The 25,561-nt window shown below is 33.2% G+C and overlaps 1 protein-coding gene across 1 annotated transcript in view; it reads left to right on the plus strand.

The window, feature by feature from the left end:
- LOC133173300 (ADP-ribose glycohydrolase MACROD2-like) overlaps window positions 1-25,561 on the plus strand; it is a 47,038-nt gene that overhangs the window by 16,243 nt on the left and 5,234 nt on the right. Inside the window, exons 6-9 of the mRNA XM_061308295.1 lie at window positions 10,449-10,552; window positions 15,867-15,897; window positions 17,783-17,862; window positions 21,566-21,665. Of these exons, the coding sequence (XP_061164279.1) occupies window positions 10,449-10,552; window positions 15,867-15,897; window positions 17,783-17,862; window positions 21,566-21,665 (315 nt within the window). The remainder of the gene's footprint in view (window positions 1-10,448; window positions 10,553-15,866; window positions 15,898-17,782; window positions 17,863-21,565; window positions 21,666-25,561) is intronic.

Consider the following 25,561-nt stretch of genomic DNA (forward strand, 5'->3'; position numbering starts at 1 on the left):
CCCATTGTAGCTGCGTCCTAGTCCCGGGAGTCATGATTTGAACACAACTTGAGGGGGAAGGATGGGGCCACAAGGTACAACTCTAAATTATCTTTAGACGGTGGCTATTTATAGCCACAGGCTATTGCTGCTGGTCTGGGCGATGAATAAACAACAGTGTAAAATCACGGGGACCCTAGCGGCGATTTTTGCAGAGACAAAATAATGAAAGTGGGGTCGTGTCGATGTTCGAACATAAAATGTACATGGTTCTCAAGTTATTTCAATGACACTTTGTTGATGGGTGCAAAGTTTAATTCCTGATATTTGCCGTTATAATATTTCTCGCCTCATGAATATTCATTAAATTACGCCGACTTAATGTTAATTCGTACAAAAACTGATTCGTATATAAGGAGTCAATTCGTATGCAAACCACAGAAGTCAATTCGTACATAAAGTTTGCTGAACATGAAACAAATGCAAAAAGTCAGTTCGTACACACGGCCTTTTTTACGTTGTGTAAATGTAAAAATTCAATAAAATTTAGTAAAAGTAAAAAAAATTTGGGGGAAAATATTCATGAATAATGGATTCACATTACACCTTACCATCTTAGGAAATAAAATAATTATTGTTAAACCAACGCACTCTCGGAAGTTTCTTCGCTGTTGCATGTGTGATAAACGCTTTTTACGAGATGTTCCAATTTGGTATTCCCTAAATACGAGATACTCCCTGCTTGGAAAGCGTTGATCCCCAAATTTCTTCATTTCCGAAAATTCAGTTAACATGATTCAAGGACTGCGTATTCCTTGTTGCAGAACTGCATTAAATTTATTAATGCAAAAATTAAACTTAAATTGTCTCCTTTATTCAAACATATTTTAAAAAAAGAATTGAACTAAAGTAATCAGTCTACATAAAAAAAATTAGCATGTTTTATTTCATAAATTAGACGATCAACATTTCGATTGACCAACACGCAAAGTTAAACTATGTCTTAGGAAAACATTTACAGATAATATACAGGTAACATCCTGTGTATATAGGTAGGTATACACAAGCCAGCTTGGTTCCCTCGGGGCTTCACAGCCGTTTCAATTAAGCTCCACCCCACACCAAACTTACCTGAGGAAAACCGACCGGTTGAAAACCTTGACCTTTAAATGTTTTATTTGAGACGTTTTGTGGAATTTTTATACAATAATACTTACACAGTTTATTGAAATTTTATGTGTCTTTTCATTATTTGAATTTCTAGTATCTATTGACGATACTATATTAGAAAAAGATATATTTTCGGAATGGAAAAAAAAAAAATCACGTCCTCTTAAAGTTCACATAAAAGAGAGTTGTTGAAGGCAGATACGATGCCATTTTGCAAAGTTTATTACGGTTCTATCTGAAAACAAAAGTCATTGCCTTATTATCTCGGACACAAAAACTACTGAAAGGATGCTAATTTATCAAAGCTATAATTATAGGACTGTGACGAACAAAAGTTACCCATATATTTCATTTGTTTTTGAGAATTCTATCGTGCCTCGAATAAAATTTACCCTTTAAAAAGTGTAAGAAAAAAGCCACACAAATACATGTACATGAAATATTAGGATTTTCATGCGAATTCAGTTGACTTAATATAGGGCAATCTTCTCTTGTATGTGTTTTCAAAACTTGGTATTAAGCAATGACTAGCGGGCTTAAGATATTAAGAGAAGTAGAGAGTGAAAGATATTTTGTTATTCTGTTCTTCTTTTTTTTTCTTTTCGAACAGTATATATATATCAAACAAAAAGGTAAAACTACTGTACAATTCTCGAAGTCTTTCAACCTTATAGAAATAAGTAAATTACTGGAAATTTGGCAAAAATGGGGATCCAAAGATAAAGTCTATTTCATTATCTTTCAGCATATGATTTATGTCCCACAATCTACAGTACAATGCCAAAAGTGATTCATCATTTCCCTTTTTACCATATAATTTAAGAAAAGTTAGTGTTTGTTTAAAAAAAATATTGTGAGTTCAATTTTATTCCAGATTAGCAAAATTTGATAATTAACCACAGAGTATAAGATTTTAAATTATAAAATCACAATTTCTAACTTCAAAACACAACGATTTCATGACAGTTTTTGTTGTAAAATTTAACTTTTTCATTTGATACTTGATATCGCTGAAATGCATGCTGATAAGATTATTTTCAAATTATGCGAAGAAAGTACAATGAATTCAGAATTTACTGATACTCGCTCATATCTGCAACTCACAATAGGTTTATTAATTGTTCCTCAAATATCTCAAACACATTTCTGCTAAAAAAAATGCACATCTAACTTGGAAGAGCGCCTAAATGGAACCACATATGCATGTATAGAAAGCTATCTTAAAATAAATATGTTCGGTCACCACATGAATATATTAGAACCTTTGGTTCCCTTAATTTAACATTTAGGGTAAAATGAATTGTTTTAAGGATTAATTAATGAAAAAAAAAAGATTGAAATGATCAAGCTTTCGTTTCTGGCATTTCAGTGCATTTTTTTCCTTCAAACATTATTTTAAAATAAAACTAAATAAATGTAGAAAATTTCATGCATAAATTGTTTAACAACTTTAATTAATACATGTCCTCATCATACTGACGCAAATATAAAATAACTCATCAAATACATGTATTGTGAAAAATTGCAACAAACTTTCATAATTTCCATATCTTTTTACAGATTCTCATATCATTTTATTTAATTTAATTCATTCATGCCAGTGGCCAGTAATTAGAGCGTTCAAGAAGTACGGAGTCGATCCTTAGGTCGCGGGTTCGAATCCCACTGCGGGACGTGGGGACCAGTCCTTCGGATGAGACCGTTAAACTGAGGTCCCGTGTCGCAGTAAGTGCTTGCCAGAAAAAAGATCCCTCACTGCACAATGGCCCTGAGTGCTGAGTATAGATATAAAATTTGCAGCCCACCAATGGCAATGGTGGCGTCTCATTATGAGTGAAAAATTCCCGAGAGGGACTTTTTAATTAAAACAAACAACAATCAAACAAAATCATTCATGCCACTGTCTATCAGTTCTCACAGTACTTTGATTTTTTTTAAGCAAAGGGACTTTCAGAAGAACATGACATGTTTGAACTGACTTACTGAATAATACTGAATGTTTATAATCTGTTTCAATATTGCATTTTTAGATCACCTGAGTCACTCAGGTGACCCATTGCTATCTGTTTTCATCCATTTTCAGTTAACAGATATATAGAGTAAAGAATCATTATACCTTAAAAGCCTTTCCAAGAAATAATTGAAGTCCTTTTACTCAAGGGTCATATCTTAAACATGATTTAAGAGCCCTCTATACACTGCACACAAGAGAGTTCTGATTTTGTGGTATTTTTATGCAGATAGAGTGATCTGCCCTTTGATCAAGAATAAAATAAAATGAATGTACAGTTTATTACTTAATTTGTGATCTAATCAAGCATTCATAACACTTTAATAGGCCAAGATGAATAGATAGAACACTTCATTTGCAGGTATTTTGCCCACTTAAGTAAACAACAGTGATTTATGTTCATCAGTACTTCATTGTCTTTGAACATTTTCCTGGGGGTAAATGCAAGGCACCCTGTGTTGAAAATGTGATAGATAAGTTCAATACATGTACTTACACCTTTACACGCTACAATTTTCTCAATGTCCAAAAAATATTTTCCTCTAGTGTATAGAGGGTCCTTAAGGCCAAAATTTTTTTATATCCTGTTTTACGGGAGTGCCGACCCTAATTTGGGCTAAAATGAAATAAAAATAAAAGTCCTTAATTCAAATTTTATTTTTATTTCTCCCGCCGATAGTTTATTTATAGTCACTGAAAAAAATAAAAGAAATATAAATAAACTTTTCACTAGCCTTTCAAAATGCGATTTGTCATTGGCTGAGGTAAATATATTCCTCCAATCACAGTATTCGAAGTCTGAATAGTCACTGCACAGCATAGTGCCAAAATGTCAGAATCGGAGGGTTTCATATATTTTTAAATAGTCATTTTAAAAAGTGACATGACAATGTCATATATTAGAAAAAGTATAAATTTCAGATTAACTTTTAATGAAAGATTGAATGAAATAGACGAATCAGTAATCTTGATCAAATGTCATGCAGAGGGCCACGTGGAAATTGAGGTTCTGTTAACCGCTTGTTTTGAAAGGTTTTGAGTACGTATTATCTTTGTCAGTTGCTTCAATACATTGAAATACGTCTTGAAGATTTTTTTATACTTAATTTTAAGACAATAATGTTTTCTTTTACAATTAACGACAGAACAGAACACTGTAGAACTGGTAGAAAGTGGCGTGACTGAGGAAATTCGAGTCACAACTTTCACTCGTTTTATGACAAATATTGGAATTCTAAATTACCTACGAAAATATATGCTTGATTTATACAAGACATTATTTCCTTTTTTATCATTTTATGGAATTTTGTGTGCTACATTGTATGTATCAAATTAATAACAGCTGATATAGTATCTCTTGTTTAGTAAAACAACTTTTTTTACCACTAGGGAAAAGTATTGTTGTAAATGATACACCCTTACAAATATTATTTAAATTTAAGACCTGGTTTCTTTTTTTTTCATTCAAAAGTTGTGGATTAGAACCAGTTTCAACAATTAAATTTTTGAATTCTGCAGTAAACAAAATATTATCATGTGTATTTTACATGTGTATACTATGGGAAAGATGTACATATTTCCTACAATTATGTTGAAAGTTAGCATGCTCAAAAAGAAAAATATAAGGATAAAAAGAGATCAAATATACTAAAGATTGAGGAAGTTTGAATGTGTTTTCAATAGAGAGATTGGGGTACTTTTTTCTTCCTATGTATATATTAATTTGAATTGCACTGAAAAGAATATTATACCACTTTTCTTTTATCATGTCTCACATGCACTTCTGTTTGTTAATTTATTTTAGCTGATCCATTGAATGTCTCAATGTATTTTTGCCATAACTTTGCCAGAGCTAGTCCAAAATCCTCAGATCCTTTAATTTGCTGAATACCGAAAAATAAAAGATTCTGAAAAGTTTATGAGGGATGTGACATAAGTCCTATAATTTTTACTGTGGTGACACTATGGACAATGGTATTTGACAACTGAGAGAAGACTATAGATTTGTATGTTTGATTTGCATTAATATTAGAAACTGCAAGCTTTTAATACTAGAAATGCACCCCCTGCCCCAAATATCTAAGAGAAAGTTAAATTTAAAATAGTTCATTGATATATTAACAGTACCAATTTTGTGTTTTGTATGCATAAGTTTTTCAAATATGTAACACTTTTTTTTTAACAAATTAAGGTCGTAGAAAAATATTCCATCCTTTATTAAAAAAAAAAAATTTATTGCATTTTTTCATTTTATTTTTATTTTTCTGACCGACTGCTTAAATTTCGAGCTTTTATTTTTATTTCAACCCCCCGACTCAAATTTTTGAAAAAAATTCCCGTAAAACAGAAAATAAAAAAATGTTGGCCTAAATGCCACTGTTTGTCATGAGTTGTGTAGCATAGTGGTTAGCATGTTAGTCTAATAGAAAAAAAAAATTGAAATTCAGGATTTTTATTGTTTGAGAACCCCAAGAATACCACATTTTATTTTATTTTTTGATCATAGAATAATTTTGCTGAGAGAATTTTCTGTAGAAAAGTTTTGTTTGTCATAATTTGATACCTTTCAAAAATAAGACCTTTACTCTAAACACTGCTTGGAGCAGTGGTAAGAGCATTGCTCTGGAGTTGCAGCATATAAGGAGTTGATCCTTATGTCACGGGGTCGAATCCCCTGTACAACATGGAGATTGGTCCTTCAGATAAGACCGTATAAATCAAGGTCCCATGTTGCAGTGCTGGCACGAAAAAGATTCCTCACTACTCAAAGGCCGTAAGTGCCGAGTACAGGTCTAAAGAGATAGCACACTTAGCATACCAATTGGCCTACAATATAGTGCATTTACAAACATCCAAAATATTTCAATATTTTGTGATATTTAAGTAATTCAAGCCATGAACAAATACAAATTATGCCAGTACCTGGCAAAAAAATTCAAAATTATCTCAAACAAGATCAATGAAATTTACAGATTTTGCCTGGGATATATGGAGATCTATTGAGTAAGCATTTAAAAATCACAGATTTGTGTAATTGAACCAACTTAAACCATAGAAATCTTGAATGGATTACGTTCTTTTGATATCATAGTATACTGTGATATTAAAATCTTTTTGGTTTAACTTGGTCTTCCTATTAAAAAATGACTATATACTTCAGTTATCTTATTTTCCTAAAGACTCTAACACAGGGCTATATACGAGGGGTTATCAAAAAGTTCGTGGACTAGCTTTATAAAATTAAAACCACTTTAGATACATGAACGAATTATTTTGACACATTTCCTTAGAATCATATTTTCTATCTATAGAATAAACAATAAATCATAAGCTTTATTTTTTAATGAATTGTTAATTTTTTTTATACACCCGTCTTTAGACGGACGTATTATGTTATGGCGTTCATGCCCGTCCGTCTGTCTGTCTGTTTGTTTTTCTCGTGTCCGGCTCATAACTTGAATACTATTAGGTCTAGAATTATCAAACTTTGTCAGCTGATACTTCTTGGGTAGAAGGTGTGTCGCACATTAAAAGTAGGTCGCTCTGACCTCTAATAAAGATGCTATGACCAAATATGGAAAAATCCTGTCTGGCTCATAACTTGAAAACTATTAATCCTAGAATCATCAAACTTGGTCAATTAATGCATCTTATTCTTAGGTAGAAGGTGTGTCGCATCCTACTTCAAGGTCACTGTGACCTTTAATTAAAGTGAATTTATTAAAAAACTGTCTTTTAACTTTTAAATCACACAACCCCAAAAAATGTAAGAGTATTGCAGTAACCTTTTTAAAACAATATGTTAAATCTAGAAGTATACTTATTTTTTTCATTATATACTTTACAGCAATCTATAACAAATGTAATGTTATAAGAGAAATTCTACCTCTCCCATGGGTGTAATTATCAAGCACTGGTCAAGGAGAATTTTGATAACAGAAAATTGCATGTCAAATTAGAGAGAAATTAATGAGTTCAGTGTGAGAAGATAACTGGTAGAGCATCTCTGATCAAGCAGATGTTATCTTTATCTCTTGGGAATTGGGCAAAGGATTAAAGAGTTTTTGTTGGCTAGCTTAACTTTCAAAAATAAATTTGGTGTAAAGTAATTAAAACTAATTTGATATTGTGTGATATAATTAAAAGTAATAAAACCAAATTGATATTGTGTAATATAACTAAAACTACTTATACATTGGGGTGGGGTTGGAATCAGCGTATCCATCTGTCCGTATGAATTGCAGCTTAAAACCAGTCATTAAATCTAAAAAAATCACCAAGTATTAAAAAATGCTTTATGGTAGATAGTCCCTACAGAGTCATGCAGTAACTTATTAAAATTGTTGAATCAAGATTGTATTTTTTTTCATCTTATAAATTTTTGTAACAAATTTTAAAAAAAATCTTTGTTGTCAACAGAATAACATAAATATGCTTTTTAATGCCCTGTTCACACGGAGAGTTTAATTCGAATTAAACATAAGATACTGCGAATTAAATTTTAACTGCATTCACATGGGGAATTTAAAGCAAACTAGTTTAATTCAAATTAATTTACTGCTCATTAAATTACTTTGCATTAGCTCCGTGTGAACGCTAAAGCGAAGCTAATTTGAATTATTTAAATTTTGATGCATACGTAATGACAAAATTAAGTCATGCCATATGTCGGTGGTCAGATATAGGTACTTATGCTATTTTTGAGTGAAAAACAAAGGAAAATTATGCTAATCACTATAATTTGAACAGACATTATGACATTATGTGAATGGATCTGCTCTGCACAATGTGATGTGATTTGTAAATGACGTCATAGTAGCATTACTGAATAGCCTACCTGAAGTAATAAAATTTTAATTCGCATTAGCTACTTCGCATAAGCTGTAGTGTGAACGCAATTTAATTTGCATTATTTTACTTCGCATTAATTTACTGCGAATTAAACTCTCTCTGTGAACAGGGCATTATTGTACTGTAGAGTACAAAGCAGATCATCCCTTTAGAGTAATGAGTGGACATGCATCCAGTTAAAGATTGATTAATGAGGTCAATGTAGGAAGGTTAGCTGTCTCAAACATTTCTGTTAGAGCATCTCTGATCAAGCAGGTCTTATCTATATCTCTTGGGAAATGGGTAAAGGAATCAGCCTCCTAATTTGCTTGTGTTGGATGAAATAGTTCTTGCATGTTGGCTAGCCTAACTTTCAAAATAAATTTGGTGTAAAGTAAAAGTAAAACTAATTTGATAATTGTATAATATAATTAAAACTAATTTGATATTGTATAATATATTTTTTTTTTTAATTTTAATTTCTTTACAATAAATTGCAGAGTGTCATGTCTTGCTAAGATGACAATTTTATAGCCTAAAGAATAAACAAATATTATTAAGTTTTGATGTTTTATTAGGCTGTAGCATTGTTAATCAATCATAAAATCTACAATTATTTGTTATAATGAATGCCTACACCACAGAAGATGTATTTACATCAAACATTATAGGGAATAGAAAAATCATTGAAGTCTTTGTATTAAGGTTGACTTGATTTTCTTGCACTCTAAACTGTTTATATGATAATTGATCGGGCATATCATGCTGTGGCGGGGCACTTTATTGTAAGCACTGGTATTATCCAGGTGGCGCAGCCAGGACCATGACGTTTTTTCTACCTAAGTGTAACTGAGAAACACTTTTTTGATTAGAGACTTTGTCATCCAAAAATCCTGTTAATTCAGGCAAGTGGTATGACATATTTGTTCCGTAAAAATTGCAATTTATACCTCATTATGTAAATTCTATGAAATTTTATCATAAATTTTATATGGAGTGTCCAAACAATTAAGGGTTTGAAAATGACGTCAAGGAGGGGGAGGTGTTTCTTTTTCTAACGTTCTATAAAGTTTCGCTCCTGGAAAAACTGGTATAAACCTAGAAAATGTTTTAACGGCCAGAAGAGAAATAAAAGTGCATCTAGAATTCTTGTTTTTAAATGCTGCAAAAGATTCAGAGAGATGAAACATGCACAATTAATGTCAATTTGTAGTCAGGGTGTCAAAAGTCATGCAGTCACATTGAAAAGCAACGTTGATCATGTGTGGTAAATATTGAACTCCGACAAGCAGAATATGTTGACATAATCAAGTGAGGATCTTTCCCTATGTATAGTTCCCAGTATTATATTCATTGAAAGCAGTGTTCATGACATTTTAAAGTCATATAAGCAAGACGGGTTAAGGTCTTTACTTAACTCTAGGGAATCTCCTCAAGATAAGTGTATTGAGGCAGAGAGAGTGGACATTAAGAAACAATGACGTCGGACATACGAAACTAAATGGCGACAGCTCTGGGTAATCATATAATGACTTTTTTAATTTATAATAATTGGCTAATTATTATCTTACAGAATTTTATGTATCAAGATTTTTTCTTGACTTTTCACGATTTTGCTCTCAATTACAGTCTAGATTACTATTCATTTCTATGCTGCATCTTAAAAAACTGTCGTCAACATATCCACTTTTTCTCTTTATGTGTCTCTTCTTTCCAAAATAGTCAAAAATCATATGTTAAATCCAGATAATGTTAAATTCAAATGTATATAGGGTAAACAGACAAACTGAAACAATAATGTATAGATCTATATGTTTATTTCTGATGTGTATATTATGTGGAAAATATGATGATTAGCCAGAAGTCTCTGATGAGACTGTACCTCAAATGGTTTGTGCTTTTAACAATTAAAGGAAGAGAAAAGTAGCACTTGGGTTTGAAACTATGCAACAGCAATAAATAGAATAATGATCCTTGGTTTAGTCTCTTTTTGTGGCAAGATTTATTGCAATCAGACTAAAACTCTAGGAGGAGTAGCTTTGAAATAATTTCACAGAAATTTCTATGTTTAGTAACCATAGCAATACCATTCATCAAAAAACAATATACAAAATTATGTTTCATGAATCATCTTTATTATGAATTAAAGAATATGAATCTGGTAATTGGTGTATTTCTTTAAAAAAATCTAAACTAGTGATGCTTATCTGGATGATGGAGATTGCTTCAGGTGTTAAGGAATGATAACACTGGAATTCTTATTACTTGAATTTAAATCAAGTAATTATGTTATACTTCATAATTTATCAATCAACAGCTCACTTTATCAACCCAGAAAATTTAATAAAGATACATTAATTTTTGTAAAAGCTATGGAATTTTGTCACAGCTCTCATAAATGTGTATATGTATTTGTACAAAACAGAAACATCAGGGTTTCTTTTATTTTTTAATGTAGATGTGATACATACAGTGGGCCCCATTGGTGAGAAGAAGGATTTACTATCTAGAGCATATTTATCTGTCCTTAGTCGTCTAAAGGAAAACAATCTGACCTCTGTGGTAAGGAAATTTCTGTTTTTGAAAATTAATTGTATCATTACTGGAATGAATCTGAATAGGCTGATCTATATTATTTAACCTGCAATGAGTAAAAGGCCAAAAGATGAGTATTACTGATTATCCGTCATCCATCTGTGTGTTTTCCTGTAAATGTTTTGTTGTTTTCACTTCTTCAGAACCATTGGGTTAATATTTATCAACCAAATTTATTATACTCAAGGTACTTGGGTGAAGTTTCTTTAAATGAAAGGCCAAAATAGGGTGAGATTGTTTAAAAATCTGAAAAACCAATTGGCAAACTAGATTAAACTTATGTTAAAGCTCTCTAACATAGTAAAGATTCAAATTTGTTCAAATTACCACATGGCTCAGGAAGGATGAGCATTAAAAGGAACAAAGGATTACTTTGGAATATATGGATAAAAAATTTTTTCTTAGGAAACAGCCATTGTTAATATTAGTCATACATGTATTATTAGCTCACCTGAGCTGAAGGCTCAAGTGAGCTTTTCTGATTGAAATTTGTCCATTGTCTGTCATTGTCATTGTTGTCAGTGTTGTTGTCATAAACTTTTCACATTTTCCATCTTCTTCTCCAGAACCGCTGGGCCAGTTTCAACCAAACTTGGCACAGAGTATCCTTGGGTAAAGGGGATTCAAGTTTATTCAAAGAAGGGCCACACCTTCTTTCAGGGGGAGATAATTAAGAAAAAGTAAAAATTGGGTGGGGTCATTTGAAAATCACTTCTCAGGAACCACCTGGCCAGAAAAGATGAAATTTATATGAAAGCTTCATGACATAGTGTAGATTCAATTTTGTTCAAATCATGACCCAGTGGGATGGGTAGTGGCAACTATGGGTGATCAGTTTTACATGGGTTTACATAGGAAAAATCTATAAAAATCTTTTTCTCAAGAACAAGAACAGTACCATTCACGGTAGCTCAGTCGGTAGAATGATCAGGAGGTCCTGAGTTCGAATACAGTAGATACGCGACTGATCTAAGTCGATAAAAAAATTGGTAGCAACTGTTCCTTCACCATGCGCTCGGCACTTTGAAGTGAAAGTTGCGGGTCAAGATCAAGTTTGAATTTGGTCATGGTCTGATGATTTTTGACAGAGTTATCGCTCTTGAACTTAGGAAAAAATAAGAAAATTTCAGTTTCTGCTCTCTAACTTTCATAGGGATTTATGTATAAGGTTGAAATTGCATGTGCATTTATTTTACCAGAAAATAGAGGTCAAATTTGAATATGATCGTGGTGGTTGATTTCTGACAGAGTTATCCCTCTTGAACTTAAGAAAAAAATAAGAAATTTTCAGTTTCTGCTCTCATACTTTTGTAGGGATGTATGTAAAAGGTTGAAATTGCATATGCAGGTATTTTACCAGAAAATACAGGTCAAGCTCGAATACAAATTTAAAACTAAATATTGCATTTGAAATTTTGCCTGCTTCCGGGGGCATTCATGGCAATAACAACACATCTAGTCTCATACCAATGTTTACATGGATTTCAACCACACGTTTGACAACCATAGTGCACACTTTTTCTTATTTTCATTAGTATATTTAATTTCATAAATTTTCCAGCAAAGAAAAAGGGAGAGATAGTATTCTAGAAATCTGGATGAAAACTTGTGACTTTTCATAAAGAAAAAAGGAATCAGCATTCATTTTATACTTCTTTGCAACTCTACTTTCATTTTTGGACATTGCAGGAAAATCAAATCTTGTTTAAAGAAATTAGAGATGTCAGTGAGTACCTAGATGTTAAACCTATACTCGATCAAATGTCCAAATATTGAATATTAAAATCGGTACTCAGTTATTGGGATATACCTTTTTTCAGATTTCAAAGTACATATATTTATCAAAAACTGACAGTACAATGCAGTAATTAGCATCACCTACATCAGTAAATACCAGTTATCACCTGTGGCTGTGTATACACTGTAATTACTGTGACCAATCACCTGGTACATATTTGTTTCAATGAACATCATTTTTCTTTCAATTCTTTAGCTAGCATACAGTAGCAAAAATCGGATATGCATAGAAATGCCTCCAATTTCAAAAGTTAAGAAGTGTTTAAAAATGACTAGAATCCAAAAATGTTAAAGCCAGCTGTGTTAGAATGTGACTAGAATCCAAAAATGTTAAAGCCAGCTGTGTTCTTTCACCTACATCAGTAAATACCAGTTATCACCTGTGGCTGTGTATACACTGTAATTACTGTGACCAATCACCTGGTACATATTTGTTTCAATGAACATCATTTTTCTTTCAATTCTTTAGCTAGCATACAGTAGCAAAAATCGGATATGCATAGAAATGCTGAGTGTGCAATACATGTATGACCCAAACATTCCGAATGCGAGCATTCAATATCGAACACCCATTGTAAACAAAAAATATTGTCTGGTCAACTACTCAACGGCAATATTTATGATGAGTAGAGGCAGTTAGGTATGATGTGTCTATTGTCACACAAAATTAAAAATTTTGTCCCCCTCGAAGAAGGGAGGGCATATTGCTTTGCTGCTGTCTGTTGGTCGGTAGGTCTGTTTGTCTGTCCACCAACAGTTTTTGTTCATTTTCTTTGCATAGGTTGCACATATGGAAATGAAAGTTGGTATACAGATTTATCATAAGAACATCTAGGTCAAGTTCTGTTTTGGGTACGATTGAGAAATTTTTGACAGTTATGCCCCTTGGACTTAGAAAAATTCCAATTGATTGCAGTTTCCGTTCATTTTCTTGGCAGAGGTTGCACATACTGAAATGAAATTTGGTATACAGATTTATCATAAGAATATCTAGGTCAAGTTCTGTTTTGGGTACAATCAAGAAGTTTTTGACAAAGTTATGCTCCTTGGACTTCGAAAGATTCCAATTATTTGCAGTTTCTGTTCATTTTCTTGGCAGAGGTTGCACATACTGAGATGAAATTTGGTATACAGATTTAGCGTAAGAATATCTAGGACAAGTTCTGTTTTGGATACGATTGAGCAATTTTTGACAGAGTTATGCCCCTTGGACTTAGAAAAATTCCAATTATTTGCAGTTTCCGTTCATTTTCTTGGCAGAGGTTGCACATACTGAAATGAAATTTGGTATACAGATTTAGCATAAGAATATCTAGGATACTGTTAACCAACTTTTATTCGTGTGCGAGAAAATTTCGCGAGTTTCGCGACCTACTTTATCTCGCGAATATTAATCGCCGCGAACCATTTATTTTGCTTTGTATTTGTAGAGAATGTTTCCTCAGTCGCGAAAATTAATCGTCGTGGATTGATTTCAAACTGACGAATCGCGAATAAAAGTTGACGCGAATAATAGTTGGTTTACAGTAACTTCTGTTTTGGGTACGATCGAGCAATTTTTGACAGAGTTATGCTCCTTGGACTTAGAAAAATTCCAGTTATTGGGGGGGGGGGATAAGTGTTTCACAAACATCTCTTGTTATTTATAATTTACTACCTATAAGCCTCAATTTAAACCTCAATAACCAAATCATAACAGTTGGTAGGGTGTGATATTGAACACTTCCAGAACAGATGCTGATATTACACAGTTTTACTTCAAATACTCGTCTGATACTGGTTAAAAATTCTCATTAATTTTGAGTTATTTAAATAAGGAAAATGTTTTAGCTATATAATAAAGGAGTTATTGAACTTATATTGGAACTTGCAAGCTTGTGCATTTGTACAAACCAATTCAATAAGTTCAAGCAAGCATCACATTAAGGTGCAGGTTTATTTTTGTTCAAATCTGAGGCAATGAGGTCGAAATAAGTAAAACATAAACTTGAAACATTCCCAAATTGAATGATCATGTTCAAATTATGGAGATGTAAGGGCTTGGGTAAAATTGGGTATTAAATGTTATAAAATACACAGGAACTTGGGAGGAAGATTTTTAAGGGTTTTTCATTAGATATTCCCATGTACAACTTTGTGGGCCAGAAAAGTTGAAACATATGTGAAAGCTTTATTACATTATGTAGATTCAAATTTGTTTAGATCATGATCCTTGGGTTTAGGGAAGAGCCACAATGGATGATCAAAGTTTTACATAGGAATCTTTAAAATCTTCTTCTCAAAACAGCAAAGTCATGATTTGTTAAATTTATATGGAAGCATCCTCAGTGTAGATTCAAGCTTGTTAAAATCATTACTACTGGGGTAGGGTGGGACCACAATATCAGAAAAGTGTTACAAAGGAATATATAGGAAAAAAATTGCTGATGAAGAACAGCAGGGCCATAATGACTCAGGTGAGCATTGTGGACTATGGGCCTCTTGTTGAAAATTTCTTATTATTCACTGTTTTGACCTTTTTTAACTTACCTGAGCTGAAAGCTCAAGTGAGCTTTTCTGATCACCTGTTGTCCATCTTCCGTCTGTCTGTCTGTCCATCTGTCTAGCTGTCTGTCTGTCTGTCCGTCCGTCTGTAAACTTTTCACATTTTCAACTTCTCAAGAACCACTGAGCCAATTTTAACCAAAGTTGGTACAGAGCATCCTTGGCTGAAGGGGAGTTAAAATTGTTAAAATGAAGGGCCAACCCTCCTTACAAGGGGAGATAATCAAGAAAAGACAAAAATAGGATGGGGTCATTAAAAAATCTTCTTCTCAAGAACCACAGGGCCAGAAAAGCTGAAACTTATGTGGAAGCATCCTTGGGTAGCGTAGATTCTAAATTGTTCAAATCATGGCCCCCTGGGGTAGGGTGGGGCCACAATAGGGAATCAAAGTTTTACATTGAAATATATAGGCAAAATCTTGAAAAATCTTCTTCTCAAGAACCACTGGGCCAGAAAAGCTGAAACTTATGTGGAAGCATCCTTGGGTAGTGTAGATTCTAAATTGTTCAATCATGGCCCCCAGGGGTAGGGTGGGGCCGCAATAAGTATTACAAGGGAGGGGGTTCTGGTGAAAAACAGCAGGGCAGAAGTAACTCAGGTGAGCGATATGGCCCATGGGCCTCTTGTTTTAATTGCTTTGCTTGTATGTGATCTTGTGGGAACTGTCCTACAAGCCTCTTGTATTATGAATTTCCATGTAATGTGAATTCAAGCTTAGTTATAAGTCCATGACTCTTTGGACTGCAATATGAGGTCAAAACTTTTTATGTGAACTTTAAAAAAAAAAACAGGACAATATTGACTCAGGTGAGCATTATAGCCCCTTGGCCTCTAATTCTGATTTTATTTGTAATACATGTATGTGATAATATATTGAACTAGTGTGTCAAGTTCTAATATATCAAAATGACAGTATATCATTTATTTTACTACTTTCAGGCTATCCCATGCATATCTACAGGAATATATGGTGAGCTTTGGCAAAAATATGAACCTTTTTAATAATTTTTATAGCATGCAGTTTAAGCAATGATTTTTTTTATCCCTGCTTTAAAAATGGGGGATGTATAGTGATTTTTTTTTACCCCCAATTGAAAAATGGGAGATGTATAGTATTGGGGTTGTCGGTGTGTCTGTCCGTTATGCTTTTGGGTACCCATCTCTCATCTGCAACTCCTCCTACACCACAGAATAAAATTGAATGATACTTTCACAGTTCCATTGTCAATATACACAGTACCATTGCGCACTTTTTATTTTACTTTTTGATTGGACACAAATTTCAGGTTTCCCATAGCAAAACATAGACACTGCCATTCTTTCTATAACATCAGAGGTACCCATTTCTTATCTGCAACTCTTCCTATATCACTGAATGAATATATGGAGATAACAAACAGTATTCAAGCTCAAAAGTCCATTAAACAATACAAAATAGGAGCAGAGTAAACACTGACCTCCAAAACATCAGAGGTGGGATCAGGTGCCATGGACTGAATAAAGTTAATATACTTTCACAGAATCTCTATTATAGTGCCATTGTGCACCTCCTACTTTATGTTTTGAAAGACAGATATTTGGGCTTTTACATAGCAACCAGAAGTGTCTGATGAGACTGTAGCTCTACTGGTCTGTACATATAACAAAGGAAAAGTAGCACTTGGATTTGAAACTTTGCAACATGCAGCAATAAATAGAATTATGTATCTTAATGTATTCTACTTGTGTGCCAAGTTATATTAAAATCAAACAAAAACTGTAGGAGGAATAGCATTTTGAAAGTATTTCACAGAAATTTCTATTTTAAGTAACCATGGCAACACCATTCACTGAAATCAAAAAACCAATATACACTATTATGTATCATAGTGAAGTCTAATTGTGTTCCAAATTAGATTGAAATCAGACCAGAACTATAGTAGGAGTGATGTTTTAAAGGATATTTACAGAAATTTCTATTTTTAGTATCTATGGTAAAACCATTCATTAAAATCAAAAAACCAATTCATCAAATTATGTATCTTAATGTAGTTTACTTGTGTGCTAAGTTTTATTAAAATCAGACTAAAACTGTAGGAGGAATTGCATTTTCAAGGGATTTCACAGATATTTCTATTTTTTAGTAACCATGGCAACACTGTTCATCAAAATCAAATACAGATGCAATAAATTATGTATCTTAGTGTAGTCTACTTGTATGACAAAATATATAAAAATTAGACCCAAACTATAACATGAGTAGCATTTTAAAGGATTTTCACATAAATTTCTATTTTTAGTAACCATGGCAACACCATTCGTTGAAATAAAAAAGTGATGCACTAAATTATGTACCTTAGTGTAGTCTACTTGTGTGTCAAGTTATTTCGAAATCAAATGAAAACTGTAGTAGGAGTAGCGTTTTAAAGGAATTTCATAGATATTTCTATTTTTAGTAACAATGGCAACATTGTTCATCGTTCATCGAAATCAAAAATGGATGCACTAAATCATTTATCTTAGTGTAGTCTACTTGTGTGCCAAGTTACGTTGAAATCAGACCAAAACTGTAGGAGGAGTAGTGATTTAAAGGAATTTTACAGAAATTTTTATTTTTAATTACCATGGCAACACCGTTTACATAATGCATGTATATAGGATGGAATTTTCTTCTCAACAGCTGTAAGGTCAAGTTAATCATTATGATATTGAAGCATTTCATTCCTTAGAGTGGGGCTATAATATGGGGTCACAATGGGAATTTAAAAATCTTTTTGGAAATCTGAGGAAGAACAACAGAGCTAAAGTTACTCAGGTGGGCATCTTGTTAAATTGAAAGGTTTGATTTTAACTTCTGAATTTGTAAAATGTTGTAGGATACCCAAGTGAAAAGGCTGTACATGTGGCACTGCAAACTGTCAGAGATTTTCTTGAAAATGATGAATACAATCAAAATGTAAGTCCCAATTTGTTTCATAGTAAAAATGGATAAATATTTAGGACCAGAGTCACTCAGATGACCTATTGCTATCTGTTTTTGTCCGTCGTCATGGGTAGTTTGTCATCTAACATTTTCAGCTTCTTCTCTGGAACCACTGAACCAATTTATACCAATTTTTGGTATATAATATCTATTAGCGAAGGGGAACAAAAATTTTGAATTTAATTATCCCTGTCCCCCTGGGACCTAAGAGGTGGGGTTAAAACCATCAAAATTAATGCAATCTTTAAAAATCTTCTTCTTTACTCCTGGACATCAAGTAGTTGAACTGTTATCATGATTGTAATAAGCATTGAGTAGGGCTTTGCAATATTATCAATATTCTGGTATGTTGTGATTTGCTGACAAAAAAATATATTGCGATACTGTTGTTGAAAGTAAATTTATTATCTTTGGAAATCTTCCTCATCACTTTTGAGCATGCAGAAGGTGAATTGTTTGCTTAAATAATAATGAGCACCTAGACCTCTACAAAAACTATAAAATTATGTTCATGGAACTCAGAGATAAGGCTCTGGGGTGGGGCTAAGTTGGTCATATATTTAAAGAGCAAGAGCCACTTAGGGCCTTTTTTGGCCCTGTCAATTTCTGAAAATTCAAAACTGCATAGTTTTAGTTGACAAGGCAATAAATAATCCTTGAACACCTGGTGAATGAATATCTACTGAAAATGATGTAATTTTCTTGCTAGTCAATGTATTATGATGTCAGGAATTGTGTCATCATTCACATATCCTGAATATTTCTACAAAAATTGCCGAAAGATGATGCCATTTTTCAATATTTCATATACAGCACAACCTCCTACTCAAAATGTGTAAATATATTATAAAAGAACTGTTAATGAAGAATATAAAACATTTAATTTTTGGATCGAGGGGTGCATGTGCTCATATTTTAATTCTTTGCTGAAGGTTCTCAAAGACACCTGTTTTCTGCGAAATTCAATAACATTGCAATTTCACACAACCTGTTTTTTAATGCCTGGACTCTTCCAAGGCAATTCTGTTATATAAACTGAAAGCACTAAGTCTCTACTTTATATTAATGTTGAGAATGGTACACAGGATGTTAGTCAATAAATTGGTATATCTACAGGGCCATTTTATGCATAAAGTGAACCTAGCTTTTTATTATACAATTTACCTTTTCTTTACTCCTTACTTCTAGGAGACAAGCTGAATGAAGATGAAAATGATTATAGAGTCTCACCAGACTTCTTTTTAGAAAAAATGTCTAATTAGTTCAGGCTAGTTCCAAATGGGCCCAGTGTGGTCATAGTCTAAGAAACTAGTGATACTCAGGTGACCATCAAAGTCCATGGACCTCTTGTCAGATAAACAAGTAACACACTTGATTTTATAACAGATGATTTTTGTAAGAATGATTAAACAAAATATGCATTAAGTAACCATGATACCCACATGTCATTGTCAATGCATAATGAAAAATATACAGAGACAATACTGGTGGATGTTGGAAAATTTACATGAAAGATTTATACTTGCTTACTTTTTAGCTCACCTCAAAGAAGGGGGAGCTAATATAATACCCTCGGCAACCCATGTTAAAATTTTTGGAGCAGATTTCTTTTCAAGTACTTCTATGCCCTCTATTGATCAGAGATGCATGGACAATGTTTTTATACATTATGTTTCATTGTACCAGTCCAGGTTCAAATGCTGCATTTTCAGCCAAAGAATGACCAGGTTAATGTTTTTAGAGTAGGTTAAACTCTCTGGAGCAGGTTAAAGTTTTTAGAGCAGGTCTCATTTTCAAATAATTATAAGCCATATGTCGATCAAACTTGCATACGCATGTGAGTTAAGGCTAGGTATAGGCATTTCTATGCAAATGAGCTAATAAAAATGCAAAAGAGGTATACTTATTATTCAGAGAGAGTTTTGACATATTTTCTTATGCATACTTAGTACCCACGATATGTTCTAGCAAGTATACGTTATGACATCATATTATGACGTCACTGATCTTACCCACTAGAAGTAATGAAACGTATCAACAAAACAGCTTCGGCGCAAGGGATTACCCAATTTATTTTTACATAAAAATTGTATGATGCTAAGGAGAATATTCTATAGATTAATAAAACTGCTGAACAAATCCTTGGCATTTTCTCAATTGATCGGATTTCGAAGGAACTTATACTGGACTGTACATTTTTACCATTATTCAACTTAAAACTTTACAAATAGAAATTATACAATTGAGCTGTTGATATTTGTGCAGCAATACCAGCACACTTAGGAATATTTTGCTTCTAAATATACCTTGTTTCAGTTAAATAAAATAGAGCATGCCCTTGCGCCGAAGAATTATTAGACAATAAGTTTTAACTTTCTCTGTATAATAGATATAGTCATTAGGCATTTTAATTAGATTACTTGCATAGAAATGCCTATACCTAGCCTTAATTCACCTGCGTAGATGATACATCTAAGGATGCACATACAAGACTTGCTTCAGAAAGTTATAACTATAAGCCCTATGCTGCTCAACCTTGCATTGATGATACCTTTATTGATGCACACTAACAGACTTATTTTAGATGCTGGATTTCTTGTACATTTTCTGGATGGGTGACCAAGTTAAAGGTTTTGGAGAAGGCTCATTCCAGTGTAACTTCAAGCCCTCCCTAGACCAAACTTGCATGGATGATGCATCAAGAGATGAACACTCTCAGACTTGCTTTGGATGCTGGATTTGACATACATTTTCTGGATGAATGACCAGGTTAAATTATGGAGCAGGCTCATTCCAGTGTAACTTCAAGCCCTATCTGAACCAAGCTTCCATGGATTTTACATCTAAGGATATGCATTATTAGACTTGCTTTGGTTGTTGGATTTCACCTATATTTTCTGGATGAATGACCAGTTAGAATTTTTGCAGCAGGTTCATTCCAATGTTACAATAAATTAAAGCCCTACTTGGACCAAACTTTGACAGATGATGCATCTAAGGATACACACTACCAGACTTGCTTCTGATGCTTGATTTGACCTATATTTCTTGATGAGTGACCAAGTTAAAGGTTTTGGAGCAGGTTCATTGAAGTTTAATTCAAAAGCCCCTTCATAGAGCAAAGTTGCCTTGATGATACATCTAGGGATGCACACTACCAGACTTACTTCGGATGCTGGATGTGTTTATGCTTTCCAGATGATTGACCAAATTAAGCTTTTGAGCAGGTCCATTCCAAAGTGACTATAAGGCCTACCTGGACCAACCATGTATGGATGATGCATCAAGGGATGCACACTTAACAGACTTGCTTTTTATGCTTGATCTTATTTGCATTTTCTGGATGAGTGACCAATTTAAGTTTTTAGGACATGTCCATTTCCAAGTAAACTGCAAGCCCTACTTGGACCAAAATTGCATGAATTTTGCATCTAGGGACACATACTAATAGATTTTTAGTTTAGTGTGGGACTTTGTCTTACTTTAAGCTCTGTAATCCTGATTTACCTGTTTTAACTGTGTAATTGTCCACATTGAAAAATTTCCACATTTGTTCTATACATGACCTTAAGTCATCTTTTATCAACAGAAGTAAAATATTTGAATCCCATGGCTGTCTCTACTTGAAATTAATGCTTGAATGTTATACTCTGTTGACAGCAATGGAATTTTTCAGATTGCTCGAGTGATTTTCTGTCTCTTTATGCCAAAGGATGTGGCTATCTATGAGGAGCAGATGCAGGCTTATTTTCCAGTTCCAGATATAGCTTGTACAGGTAGGCTGAGTTTGGTTTTTTTGATATTTTTTTTTCATTACTTTTATGATTAATTGTATACATATATTTTTAGGTCACCTGAGTCACTCAGGTGACCTATTGCTATCTGTTTTCGTCAGTTGGTCGTGAACTTTTGAACATTTTTAGCTACTTTACTGAAACCACTGAACCAATTTCAACCAATTTTGGTATACAGCATCTATGGGTGTAGGGGAGTAAAATTGTGAAATTCATGGCCTCTGTCTCCCTGGGGCCTGAGGGGTGGGGCTAAAACCATCAAATTTAATGCAATCTTTAAAAGTCTTCTTCTTTACTCCTTGACATCAAGCAGTCAAACTCTTGGCATGATTGTAATAAGCATTGAGCCCTTTACCAAAATTATGAAATTCATGGCCCCAGGGTCAGGGGTTCTGGCACTAGGGTGGGGCTCTATTGATTATATAGTGAAAATGCATTAATTCTTTAAAAATCTTCTCCTCTGCTCCTGGGTATTAAACCAATGAACTAAGTACATAGTTATGATGAGGAAGAGTGCCTCTTCCAAAATTGTGAATTTCATGGCCCCTGGATCAGGGGTTCTTGGGGGGGGGGGGGGGGGTAATGATTATATAGTGAAAATGCATTAATTCTTTGAAAATCTTCTCCTCTGCTTCTGGGTATTAATTCCATGAATTAAGTACATAGTTATGATGAGGAAGAGTGCCTATTTCAAAATTGTGAATTTCATGGCCCCTGGGTGAGGGGTTCTGGTGTTAGGGCGGGGCTCTAATGATTATATAGTGAAAATGCATTAATTCTTTGAAAATCTTTTACTCTGCTCCCGCATATTTAAGCCAATGAATTAAGTAGGTAGTTATGATGAGGAAGAGTGCCTCTTTCAAAATTGTGAATTTCATGGCCCTGGGTCAGGGGTTCTTGTGTTAGGGCAGGGCTCTATTGATTATATATTGAAAATGCATTAATTCTTTGAAAATCTTCTCCTCTGCTTCTGGGTATTAAATCCATGAATTAAGTACATAGTTATGATGAGGAGGAGTGCCTTTTTTAAAATTATGAATTTCATGGCCCCTGGGTCAGGGGTTCTGGACTAGGGCGGGGCTGGCTCTATTGATTATATAGTGAAAATGGATTAATTCTTTAAAAATCTTCTCCTCTGCCCCTGGGTATTAAGCGGATGAACTTAGTACGTAGTTATTATGAGGAAGAGTTTCCTTTCAAATTGGGTCAGGGGTTCTTGTGCTTGGGTGGGATTCTATTGATTAATTAGCAAAAATGCATTAATGCTTTGAAAGTCTTCTCCTCTGCCCCTGAGTATTAAGCAAACAAACTAAATGCAATATCAATGGAAATGTATTAAATATGATTATAAGTAAATGTGCCTTTTCTTTGCTCCAGGGTATTAGGAGGCAAACAGAGTACACAATTGTTATAAGTGAAGGAAATGAGAGTTACTCCCCTTTGCTAGATGTTGTTAATCGAGAAATCCTTGTATATAATTCAATTAACAGGTTATTTGATTGAATGAGAATACAAGAAAGAATGTTATATATTGTATAGAAACAAAATAATAATGAATGTTTGGTTTAAATGAGCAAAGCATGCTAAAAGTTAGATTCTTGCCTGGAAAGCAAACAAAAAAGTATTGACATGAAGATTATTTATATACTTAGCAAAAGTTGTAATTGTACTCAGTATGTTTACACTGTGGTGATCTGTTTGATACTAGATGAGTTATTGTCATTGGTAGAGTCATGGTTGACAAGAGACTGGATAAAGTTGTTTTATACTTTAACAAAGTGAACAAAGAATCACAGAGAGCCAGGGTGACTTATTGTAATTAGTGACAAGTGGCAAATAGCCACGTTGTATACCCAGGTCTGTGTGTACTGAATTGTAGCACTAGGCAAGTGACAAAAACTTATCTGTATATATTAAATACCTTTACACAATAGGCAAGTGTCCATTGTATTTGTATATTTTGCATTCATTTTCATCCATATAAGACTTGGGAAAACCAAGTATGATCCCAAGGAGATCACTCGGGTCTAGCACGTTACAATAAGGGTATTTTTACCAGATTTTTGAAATTCTTGGACAACATTGCTTTGTCTATCAGTTAATTTTATTTTATACTTCTTTGGATCCTTTACAGTGTTGTATTACACTCAGGTGACCATAAGGCCCTTGGGCCTCTTGTTAAGTTACCTGACTCACTCAATTGACTATTAGTATTGCTATCATTTATGTCCATTGCTTATAAACATTTGAACATTTCATGTTTCTTCTTTTCAACAACTCAGTCAATTTCAACCAATTTAGGTATATAGTCAAACCTATTTAAGCAGTCACCTGTGGGAATCATTATAAAGTGATCTTTATGCAGAGGTGACCTTTGAATACAGGTTCATCTTTTTCAAGATAAATTCTTTTCCAATTTATGTTGGTTCTGTGTTTTACAATACTAAATCATAGAATATTAAAGAAAGATGTGTATTGGACATCAATGGTCTCACTAAGATTTTATTTAAATTTTAAATAGTCTTAAGATTAAGTTCAAGCTAAATTTGATGACATCAACAAAAAATATATTAAGTCTAATAGGGCATTGCATTTTCCTCCATCCAAACAACAACAAAAACTTTCTTTTATTATAAGAAATTATCATGTTATGCCATGAATAAAATATATTTGTATTTTTATCTAAACTGCATCTAAAAACACACGTTTAGATACATAATGAATAAAATATATTTGTATTTTTATCTAAACTGCATCTAAAAACACACATTTAGATACATAAAATTAACAATTGTATGTTTAAAAATACAGTCAAATCTCATTATTTCAAACTTGATAGGACCGAGAAAAAACTTCGAGATATCCGAGGGTTCAAGATATCAAGGGTAAAATACTTAAGAAATATGTGGTTAGGACTTCCCAATCACTTTGACATGTCCATGGTATTCGAGATATCCGTGTTTAAGATACCGAAGTTCAACTGTACATATTAAATAATTGCGTAATAAACAGACAAGTCACGTACTCTCAGTTGATCAAAGCAGTGCTCAATACAAATTGAAATCAAATTCACAAAGGTTGTGAGGAATAAAGCATGAATAATCCTAACAGTTGTCTTACCTAGGTGAAAATCACGAGATAATCAGTAAACAAAACAGTTAATTAGGGTTTCTACAAATAATATGTTTCCTATGTGTTAAAAACTGCCTTTCATGCGTTTACACAATTACACTTATTGACTGAAGTTGGTCATGCCAAATGTGATCAGAACCAATAATTAGGAAACACCTAATTATTGTATTAATTACTAAATAAATAAGGATATGTTGTTTTTTTAATTTCACTTTGAATTTTTTAAACCAGATTCCAATTCCATTAGTTTCAGATTCTCATAAGTTCGTTTTCCTGATAACCATTTAGGTCATTAGCACCCTTGTTTTGAGTTTTGTCAAAAAAATAAATTATCCAATATTTTCAGTAGTTTTAATTAGGCCAATTATTTTTTCCATGATCTCGCCACACAAAACCAATTATTTACATTTATAGTGACAAATATTGGGAGTCTCCTGACTCTAGATCTGGTCACGTGATTGGACAAAATGGCCGCTATATACGAGGTAAAACGGCAGTTTCATATGAAATTTCATGACCACTGACCGCGTTACACAGGTGACCACTTCATTATATAGGAAAATTCATAAGGAAGATCAAAGAACAGGTGACTGCTATGACAAGTTTGACTGTATAGTTCTATTGAAGAAAAAAAAATTAATTTCACAGTCTCTGTTCCCTTGAATCCTGATGGATGTGGCTGAAACAATCAAAATTCATACAATTTTCAAAAATCTTTTTTATTCTAGCAGGTAAATATTTCCATG

Source organism: Saccostrea echinata, unplaced genomic scaffold, assembly GCF_033153115.1.
Source record: "Saccostrea echinata isolate AGI-Se365-2 ecotype Australia unplaced genomic scaffold, CSIRO_AGI_Sech_v1 ptg000002l, whole genome shotgun sequence".
NCBI classification, from domain to species: domain Eukaryota; kingdom Metazoa; phylum Mollusca; class Bivalvia; order Ostreida; family Ostreidae; genus Saccostrea; species Saccostrea echinata.